The 11,157-nt window shown below is 37.5% G+C and overlaps 1 protein-coding gene across 1 annotated transcript; it reads right to left on the reverse strand.

Annotated features, from left to right (window-relative positions):
- Positions 1-4,158: 4,158 nt before the first annotated feature.
- LOC129000225 (uncharacterized) lies at positions 4,159-7,815 on the reverse strand. Its single transcript, XM_054427179.1, has one exon. The coding sequence runs from the start codon at positions 7,813-7,815 to the stop codon at positions 4,159-4,161; it is 3,657 nt and encodes a 1,218-aa protein (XP_054283154.1).
- Positions 7,816-11,157: the final 3,342 nt, after the last annotated feature.

An 11,157-nucleotide genomic window follows, 5' to 3' on the forward strand; every position in this document is an offset into this window, starting at 1 on the left:
TCTGGAACAGGTTCAAACTGTCACCGTTGTAACGTACACAATGTAACAGGTTACATATTGATACTTGTGACGCAGTTCCAACTGTGACTTGGTCAACCCCCGGAACATCTTGCAGACCATACACGTCAATGGGAAATCGTCACGCAACCCGGACACTTTGGAACAGGTCCAAGCTGTCACCGTTGCAACGCACACAATATAACATGTTACATTGATACTTGTGACACAGTTCCAACTGTGACTTGGTCAACCCCGGGAACGTTTTGCAGACCATAGACGTCTGGAACAGGCTAAATGTTGGTTACTTGTGACAAAGCTCCAACTGTGACTTGGTCAACCCTGGAAGCATCTTGCACCATATCAATAGGAGCTCGTCACACAGTCTAGTTACTCTGGAACAGGTTAAAACTGTCACAGTTGAAACGTAGACAATGAAACGTGTTTCAGTCTTCTGTTATAAATAATCTTTTGAACCTTGACATTAATAGTTGAGATGTACGAATATGTTTCGTTGGAAATTATTTGGCTTAAACTTGTCAATACAAAATGCGTACAAACGGTCTATGTTGTCTATCAGTTGAATGGCCACTGATTGCTTATCAAAGGGCAAGTTGTTGTTGTAGCTTAAATAGTTAAGGTTAGGTTAGGTTTATATAGGCTAGTCGCTAGAAGATCCTCCTTAAAAATCTAAAAAGATTTCACTGTGACCAATAATCTTTTTTAAATTAAATAACAGTACGGCTAGGGTTGGCTGTAAATTTAAATGTTATCAAACCACATTTGGGAAACATTTACTGATTTCTATTGATTTTGAATTACCAACCAACTGTATGGTTATTAATTACCACTTTATTTTTTTAACTTACCTCTTTTAAGGTTGGGGTGTTTATTTTCACTAAAACTTCGTTTCACATCAATTTTCATGTATCCAAGACTATAGAAAATGTTCACGAAATGTGTAATAGTATCAGTGACAATATTGATTTCAATGATCATGTTACTTTTGTAGCTTACCTCTAAGGTTAAGTTAGGTTAAGTTAGGTTTACCTAGGTTTGGTTAGATTATGTTAAGTGTTTAACACCGTTATAAGTTATCAAATATCTTTACCCAAAAGTTTCTTTACCTCTAAGTAAATAGAGAATATTCAAAGGTCACGTGTTGAAGATCCTTAAAAAGGTTGTGATTGGACCACTATAACAAATTAACCTCTTAGTTATTTACACCCTACACAATCTAACACACTTCATCCACATTCATTGACCTCGTGTGATCAACTCGGCCAGTCTCGAATGTTGACGTAGTTAGGAGATGTAATGGTATTATTTTGTCAGTTCACATTCCCAGCCGTGGGAACTCTGGATCCCGTGTACCTTTAATAGCAGCCATATCTCTTGCGCGGGCGACACGCTTTTAGCGAGGAACCTGCGCACCTGTCCAGGCCCATTCACCACTTTAAGATCACCTTTCCCCAACTTTACAATCGTCATTAGCAAAGATAACTCTGCGCGGAATATATTTCTTGTGGGATTGGTTTTGGAGCACAGTATGTCCCATCCGCTTTAGGAATTTAGTGGTTTGGGAGCTATATATACAGTCCAAAACACGTTGGACTGTTTGTGTGTAATTAGAGTGATATGAAGTTTAAGGTCTCTTGGAAAACTAAGCTCATTAATTTCCTCTAACTTAACAAAATGTCAGTTGTGTTGTTGGCACAGAGTTGAACCCGATTGGAAACCGGTTACACCTCATTTACGCAGATGGTACAAAATTGTATTTTAATGCTACAAAACAGTACAGTACAAAATTACTTTATACCATGGTTTATTTTATCAAATACTAGCTGGCCCGACAGACGTCGTCCTGTCCTAATGTGGTTTTATGTCAAATGCTTTTCAAGATGAGCTCGTTCGCACGGATCAATCACGTCCTGATTGAAGTTCGTTCGCTACACTCACTCACCTAGTTGTTGTCATAAATTACAAAAAAAATAATATTGTAACTCCATTTAAATATGAGTACTCATAAGGTTTAACATGGGAAATCCCAGAGCCACTGGGGCAGAGCCCTTTTGACGGATCTGCACCAAACTTCACACAAATCATCCTTGAATAATGTTTAATAATGCCTGAAAGTTTGATTACAATCTGTCGAGTGGTTTCGGAGTCCATAAAGGACAAACAAACAAACAAACAAACATGCATATATACATTGGATTTTATATATATAGATACAACTTGTAACTTGTGTTTTGGCGTAGACGTGCATCCCGACTATTACATTGCGTAAATCATTTAAGAGTACACAATAAATTTATGTGTCATGGTAAAAAAATGTACAAAATTCTGATATTGTGTGGTCTAAGGAATATGTCGGCCTTAGTCACTAACAAGACTACAAGATCGTACCACTAATCCTACACTCATCTCCATTTAGACTTGGCTTAAAATATACCTACTTTGTATGGTTGTCATTTCAATTAAAAGTATTAAAGTATTGTTTACAGTTTAATCATGTTATTTGAAACAGGGACCTCGGGTACCGAAGCACTGTACTCTACCACTAGACCAGCTCCATTCCCTACTCTGGCAAATATCTGTACCTAATTTGTGTAAAACGCCATATATAGATTGATCAACGTAATTCTTCAAATCAGAAATATGTTGATATTATTACAGTATTTTCATTTTACACATATCCTACATGTATCCCACCTGTTAAGCAAGTTTACAACTCAATATATCCGTACTAATTTTCTTTGGAGCTAGCGCAAACCGACTCAAATATGCTGCTCTATTAGATACCCACAATTAAAGCAACCCCATAAAATGAATCCGGTCACGGTACTGGCAGGCATTCGCAGTAATTGTGTGACCATATAGGTACGAGACCTAGTAACTTACGCGGCGTCTACTCCAGTAACAGTGATGGGATGCAAATAGCTCTGAACTACGCGACCACCGCGACAATAGTCAACGTAACGGCACCGCTATTGGCTAATTGGCTAGGTACGAGCCTCTGGGATTGGCTCACTTGGTCTGGGTAATTGGATCCTGAATGGTATTTTGAGGGTATTCATCTTGATGTAAGTATCCATTGACTTTTAGATGGAGTAGGCTTCCAGAATGGACTTTGGTCAATTTTCTGTTCAAAGAACATTGTTAAATAAGCCACTCATAGATTTTTAAGAGTCCAGCTGGGTACCTGGAAGTGTCAGATCCAGTCTAGTAATCGCCGCTGACACAAAAGTGCTCATGATAGGCGAAGAAAAACAGTGAAATAGTGCTCATGTCTAAAATGGTCATGAACTAGATTTAGGTTTCAAAAGTCAAAGTAGATTGTCGAATCTGTAGAAGATAAACTGGAGAATATACTGGCTGACGATTCGGATGCCTTTTAGCAATAATTTTTGGATACTGAAGACGATAGCCCATATTTATGAATCAGCTAGCCCATTTTTGTATTTAAAAAAGTTACATGCACTACTCATAGATTAGATTTCAAACAACGTTGATTTACCAGAGTGCATCTACAAGGCGAAGACGAGTGAAGGATTAGTAATGGGTGAATGATATTACATCTTTGTTACTGAATGAATTCAGGTGATTCTTGAGCTAGGACTATTTAATACAGTATTGGATCAATTACATATTATCATGTCGTCACTAGGTATCTAAGCTAAGTGTAGAATTTCGGTAGCGTGTGGAGTGGACTGTATTTATAAGTTAAGCGGAGTTTGATTCTTCAAATTAGAACACTGAGATACAATTAACAAATAGTTTTAATATTAACAAATAAACTTTCAATGATTTTACAGAACTTTAAAGAGAGATTACAAAAGAGAGAGAGAGATCTTCATCTTGATGTGTTTGTTTTCAACTAACAAATTACTAATAAATTATTTCATTGTTAAATCACATATGTTGTTTTAAACATTAAACCAAATTAAAAACCAATGCCACCTGTATTTATTTTTAGTTGATAGAAAGCATTATTATAACAAAGTTAATTATACTGAATATTACTGAACATACCCCCGCCCGTGAACCACTTAGTGGGGTTCACCTAATAATCAAGTATTGAGAAGAAAAAAAAAATGTATTTAGAAATGAACATATTATTTACAATAAACTCTTGGTTAACAGTCTTAACTTCTTTTATTACTCATTGATTGGGAGGGGTGAGACTTTAGTTATAGATCTGGAGAGTGTTCCTGTTGAAGTTTTTAATCTTACAACTCGTACAAGACCATCTTGCCCTGGGGAGGTTGAAATGACACGTCCCATTTTCCATGAAAGGGGAGGTTGGTTTGGTTCATGCAATAGGACAAGATCTCCAATTTTCATGTTAGGTTGAGGACTTCTCCATTTCCCTCGTTGTTGCAACGTGTAGAGGTATTCCTTTTGCCATCTTTTCCAAAAACTTTGGGTTAATGCTTGAACAAACTTCCACCTTGACAATCTGTTTGTTGAGACATCATTCCAGTTAGCTTCGGGAAGAGATAAAAGAGGTCCTCCAATCAGAAAATGACCTGGAGTTAAGCAATTAATTTCGCTGGGGTCAGATGAAAGTGGGGTTAAGGGCCGTGAATTTAGAATTGCTTCGATGCGAGTGGTTAGTGTGATGAACTCTTCAAGAGTAAGAATCTGTTCGCCTATGACTCTCCGAAGATGGTGTTTGACACTGCGGACAGTTCTCTCCCAAAGGCCACCTTGGTGTGGAGCTGCGGGGGGTAAGAAATGAAATGTAATGTTGTTTTCCATTGCAAACTTACTAAGAGCTTCTTGAGTTTCTTTCTGGACGAAGAAATTCTTAACAATCTTTTGAACTTCATTAGCGGCACCTACATAATTTGTTCCGCAGTCCGAGTAGATGTTGCTACACAACCCTCGTCGAGAGACAAATCTCGTCAATGCTGCTAGGTAAGCTTCGGAACTGAGATCTGTAACAACCTCTAAATGTACAGCCTTGACAGAAAAACAAATGAAGATACAAACGTATACTTTGATTGGACAGGACTTCCTTAATTTGCAAGGTTTAACTGAGAATGGGCCTAAAAAGTCCGTCCCGCAGTTGTTGAACACTCTTGAGGGTAGGACTCGTTGTGGAGGAAGATCTCCCATTTTCTGAGTTGTTGTCTTAGGATTGCATTTGAAGCATCGGATGCACTTGTAAACTCTTCTTCGAATAATACTTCGAGCAGATAGGATCCAAAACTTCTGAGATAAAACGGCTTGTAAAAACTGAGGTCCAGCATGCAAGTGTTTCAAATGGTAATGATCAACGATGAGATTGGTGACATGGTTAGTTTTGGGCAATACAATAGGATGCTTTGCAGCGTAGGATACTTGAGAGTGCTTAAGGCGGCCTCCAACACGAATCAATCCATTTTCGTCTAAGAAGGGGGAGAGAGACGCGAGACGAGAGGAACAAGGTTTCCCATCTTTCAATCTAGAAATATCTTCAGAAAAGACAGTTTGCTGAATCATTTTACAGATAGTGATTGTTGCTTTATCAAGCTCTTCAAGCTTTAAAAACCCTGATTCTTTAACCTGGTTTGTAAGGTTATTTTTGAAGCGTAGAACGTAAGCAATGACTCGCTGGAGGGTTGACCAAGATGAAAACCTGTTGAATAAGTCTGGTTTTTTAGTTGTAACCATTATTGGTAAAGGTTCGATCTTACGTTCTGGCAATTGTTCGTCTTGGAGAGGGGTGAAGCGAGGAATAGGCCATGATTCCTGATCCAGAGATAACCAATTGGGACCGTTCCACCATAAACTGTTGTCTTTCATAGAAATGGGAAGGGTTCCTCTACTGGCAATGTCAGCTGGATTACAATGAGTTGAGACATGTTTCCATATGTAAGTAGGAGTAAGTTCTTGAATTTCTGAGACTCGATTTGCAACATAAACTTTTAACCGGTAGGGTACAGTTTTTATCCATGACAAGACTACAGATGAATCACACCAAGCATGTAATTCGTTGACAAGATAATCTTGAGAGAGTAGAGAGTTGCAATAGTTCAGGAGTTTGGACAAAATATGGGCACCACACAATTCTAGTCTAGGGATGGAGATCTTCTTAAGAGGAGCTACTCGAGCCTTGGCAATTAACAGATGTACGTTGATTTCTCCGGAAGAACTTACACATCGCAAGTAGACACAAGCTCCGTAACCTGTTTCAGACCCATCACAAAATCCATGTAAACTGATATGAACAGCATCAGCTACGGAAACATATCGAGGTAAGCTAAGTTCACTTAAGAAAGGAAGTTGTTGGAGGAACTTAGACCATTTTTCAGTTAGATCCGGAGGTACAGGCGCATCCCATGATAAACCTAGTGCCCATAAAACTTGTATCAACGCTTTTACCCAAAGAGTGACTGGAGTCAACCAACCGTTTGGATCAAATATTCTGCTAACTGTTCCAAGTATACCTCGTTTAGTGGGAGGTGTGTCTGGGATATTCAACTGATAAGAGAAAAAGTCTGAGTTAGGTGACCATTTTATACCTAGTACCTTGAAATAAGGTTGATCTGAGGAGTTGAAATATAGAGGAGTTTCTTTGTAAGAGTCGGGAAGAGTTTCCATGATTTGAGGGCAGTTGCTAGTCCATTTCCTCAGTTCGAAACATCCTTTTAAGAGAAGTTGTTCCACCTCATTTCTTAGTACCAAAGCTTGTTCTATGCTGTTGGCACCTAAAATTAAATCATCTACATATACTTGTTTCTTTAAAGCCTCAGCTGCCAGAGGGAAGTTTGCGCCTTCATCAGTGATAAGTTGGTGAAGTGTCCTTAGTGCCAAGTAGGGTGAGCAGTTGAATCCAAACACAACTGTAGTTAAACGGTAAACTGAAAGGGGGTCGTCTTTGTCATCTCTCCAGTACAACATTTGATAGTTTCTATCATCTGGGTGGATCATTATTTGACGAAACATTTGTTTGATGTCACATGAGAAGACAATAGGGGAAAGTCTAAACTTTAACAGAATATCATTAAGATCATTATGTAGTTTTGGCCCGGTATGTAGAATATCGTTAAGGCTGACACCTGAGGAGCTGCGTGCGCTTGCATCGTATACTACACGAAGCTTGGTGGTTGAGGAATCTACTTTGACAATAGCATGGTGAGGTAAGTAAAATTGTTTATTATCACTGTTTGAAGGAGGGTTAACAGGTTCCATGTGACTAGATGACAATAAATCATGTATGGCTTTACTATACTCTTCTTTAACTTCAGGCTGACTTTCTAATTTTCTTTCAAGTGATAGGAATCTATTACGAGCGCAAAATGATGAGTCACCAAGAGGGGGATGATTTTCTTTTATGGGTAGCCTAACAAAGTAGCGTCCATCTGAATCCCTAGAGACCGTGTTTAGAAAGTGATTTTCACAAATTTCTTGTTCAGATGTAATATGATGTTTGATGGGAGGTTCCTCTAGAGTCCAAAATTTCTGCAGAGAATTGTGCAAATCAATATCTTGAGTACTTAATAAAGAAGAAAGATTACCCTTGCATTGAGGGGCTGTTTTGTGATGGACTACAGCAGGAAGAGTTGGGGCAGATCCTATGATAAGATATCCAAATACAGAATTCATGGCAGCAGGAAGATCCTTGTTAAGGATAATGCGTTCACCAGTGATTACTTTAGCGAATAGATCAGCACCTATGAGCACATCTATCTTACTAGGCAAATGAAAAGTTGGATCAGCCAGGACCAAATGTTTGAAGTATTCTTTAACATTAACTGGAACTTCTGAGTGTGGGAGGTTTGAGGTTATTCTGTCTAGAATAAGGACTGGGTTGTTATCAGCAATCATTTCTCCGCTAAGAGACGATATGTTAACTTTTGACACACCTTTAGATTTAACTTCTACTGATGATAGGCCATCTATCTTGGAATTACTGGAAAATGTCCGTTTAAGCATAAGCAGGTTAGCAATATTTTCTGTTACGCAGCTTACCATAGATGCGGAGTCAATAACGGCTCGGGCTACAACTGTGTTACCGTTATTAGCTTTCAAGTGTACCAATGCAGTGGCTAGCAATATAGTGGTATTAGGGTTTGAGGAGACAGCTACAAAGGGAGGTTCAGGGTGATCATAAGTTTTATTCATTTCCTTGGGCGTTGGAGCATTATCTTTAGGCTTTTGGTTAAGCTTATCATTAGGCCTATTATTAGTTTGATGTAAGAGGGAGTGATGTTTCAGTTTACAGTGAAAACATGTTTTATTTGACTTACAGTCTTTGACAGAATGAGCGGTACCTAAGCAGTTCAAACAGAGGTGGTTTTTCCTCACAAAATTGTATCTTTCCTGTACGGACAAATCTTTAAACTCTGAGCATTGGTAAATGTTGTGATCACTTTTACTACAAAATGTGCATGTGGCGTTTGAGTCTCTGAAAGCTAGTAAAGTAGTGCGGTTCGGTGTAGACTTATGTAGGCCTATCTGAGAGGAGTGAGGGCTGGACCTCTTACTATTTTGAGTGAAACCTACATTGCTATTGCTTGAAGTAGTTCTAGGGAACTGAGAGTTAGAGAGGTTAGCAGCTTCTAAGTAAGCACATTCATTTTCTAAAAATGTTATTACTTCACCTACGGTTGGAAGGTCTTGAGAATTTAGACGTAAGCTTTCAAACTTTTTGCGAATGTCTGCGTGTAATTTCCTTAGTAACATGGCTGAGAGCAAGATATTATCCTTGGCTATGTCATGATTGAGTGCAATGAGTGCTTGGGCATTTTCGTTATACTGAGAAATGAACGAGCGAATGTTCTTGAGGGAGGAGTCACTTAGGTTAGGTAAGTCTATTATGTTGTTGAGGTGTATGCTTATGATTTTCCTACTGTTTTGATACCGTTTTTGAAGAAGATCCCATGCTACATCATAGTTTTCAGCTGTGATTGGTAAATTCTTTATAAGATTGAAAGGTTCTCCCTGTAGAGTAGAAAGCAGATATTTAAATCGCTCAACTTTGGATATGTTTTCATTATCATGAACAGATACTTGAAACAGGCTAACATAAGATAACCATTGTTCCGGTGAACCATTGAAAGTTTTGAGAGATAGAGGAGGGAGTTTTAGTGAGTGGCTATCTTGGTTTGAGGAAGAGCTACTAGGCCTATGGGGTAGGCTACTTGATGGAGTATTTGTTATTGAGTCAGTGTTTAGAGCAGGCCTATTACTTATAGGATCTTGAGATAGGTGTTTCTTCGTGAGAGTTTGAATTCCTACACATAAATCAGATATAGTATCTTGTAATTGAAAGAGTGTATCTTCTTCATAATCATCGGGAAGCGTGTCACTATTGAATAGTTTCGCAAGGGAGGTTTCAAATTCTGAATATTTTCTAAGTGTTTCTGAATCTAAAAGTTTCAACTTATTTATTTGTTCTTGGGACAAATCAGGTAATAAATCTAAAGCTTGGATGTTAGTTTGGATTTTGGCTAAACGATTCGCAATTGAGTTTAATTGCCTTGAGAGGGTGACGAATTTCATTGTTTAAGTGTTTGGGAACTAGAATGAGAGAGAGAGATTAGAGATTGTCATTATTTTCTGCAATACGAGACACAGATAACAGATGGCATTGTTACATTAGCACTATTAATGGTGGCTCTGAGCATTACAAATTACCAAATTGTACAGTTTGATACAAATTGAAATGTCAATTAATAAATTACAACAAAAACAATATGCATAAAATAGAGGAATCAAAGTCCTTTAGATATTGACCTTTTAGATCTACAGTAGTCTTGATAGTCTTCTTACTTCTTACTGATGAGAAGGAGTGAGTAGTTCATTTTTAAGGTTGCAAGTTGGAGTTTGAGTAGAACTAATTGTGACTTATAGTTACCAAAAGAGCTGAGTTTCAGATGATCTGCGGCCGAAGGACCATGTAGAATTTCGGTAGCGTGTGGAGTGGACTGTATTTATAAGTTAAGCGGAGTTTGATTCTTCAAATTAGAACACTGAGATACAATTAACAAATAGTTTTAATATTAACAAATAAACTTTCAATGATTTTACAGAACTTTAAAGAGAGATTACAAAAGAGAGAGAGAGATCTTCATCTTGATGTGTTTGTTTTCAACTAACAAATTACTAATAAATTATTTCATTGTTAAATCACATATGTTGTTTTAAACATTAAACCAAATTAAAAACCAATGCCACCTGTATTTATTTTTAGTTGATAGAAAGCATTATTATAACAAAGTTAATTATACTGAATATTACTGAACACTAAGTGAACATGATGCTCGCTTGTTAATCAGAAGTTTGCCTTTTCGAAAGTGAGAAAAGCCAATACCGAAAATAGGCCTAGATTATTTGATCATACGTTTTTAATAATTGTACCTAACTGATGGCCAAGTCTGTAACATTGCAACAAAACTTCTTCCCATCTATTTGACATGCTTTCAGTCATATTTTTAGTCCAGAAGTATGGTAGAAAGAGTGTTAAGTGTTAATTGTCAATGATATACTTGTTTTTTAGAGCCCTAAAACAGTAGGCAATGATTTGGTATGAGTGCCTCACATCGCCTGTCTTCAGTCATTCAGTCTACTCCGGACTGGTTCACCGTCGGAATCCAACTCGGAATACCTTAACGCCGATCTAATATGGTAATATATCAAGATGAGTTTAATGGACTGTTTATTACTGTTGAGATCCGTGTGGCGATCCAAGACTATGGGAATCCCCTACCTGACGATCCAGATGAGATTTGGAACTTTGTATCTTTTAAGAATCGAACAAAACGTGTCGTGTATCTTAGCTAAATGTGAGTAAAAATTAAAAATACGCAAAAAGAATACATCAAACATAATGTATATTTAACCGGAATATTGAGTATCAAGCCTAGGTTTTAAGCTTTTGTAACACCCTGTAAGTTAACAAATAAATCAGTGTTTACTCTACTCCAAATAGTTCTGTGTTTAATTTAGTGTAACCTGCAATGCCAAGGACAACACATACTTTTGAATAAGGCTCAAAAAGTTAAAATTAGACATTGGAAAACTAAGAATGTTTACCTAATAGTTAATGTAATAAATAGCCCAAAAGTATTATGGAAAACGTTTTTATACTGAACAAACTATTAAATGCGTCTTTTTAACAATTACATCAAACCAAACCATAACATACAAAAGGTAAAAAAGACAATT

This window comes from Macrosteles quadrilineatus, unplaced genomic scaffold (genome assembly GCF_028750875.1).
Source record: "Macrosteles quadrilineatus isolate MER2022 unplaced genomic scaffold, UCM_ALF_1.0 Scaffold_8__2_contigs__length_117827958, whole genome shotgun sequence".
NCBI lineage: Eukaryota > Metazoa > Arthropoda > Insecta > Hemiptera > Cicadellidae > Macrosteles > Macrosteles quadrilineatus.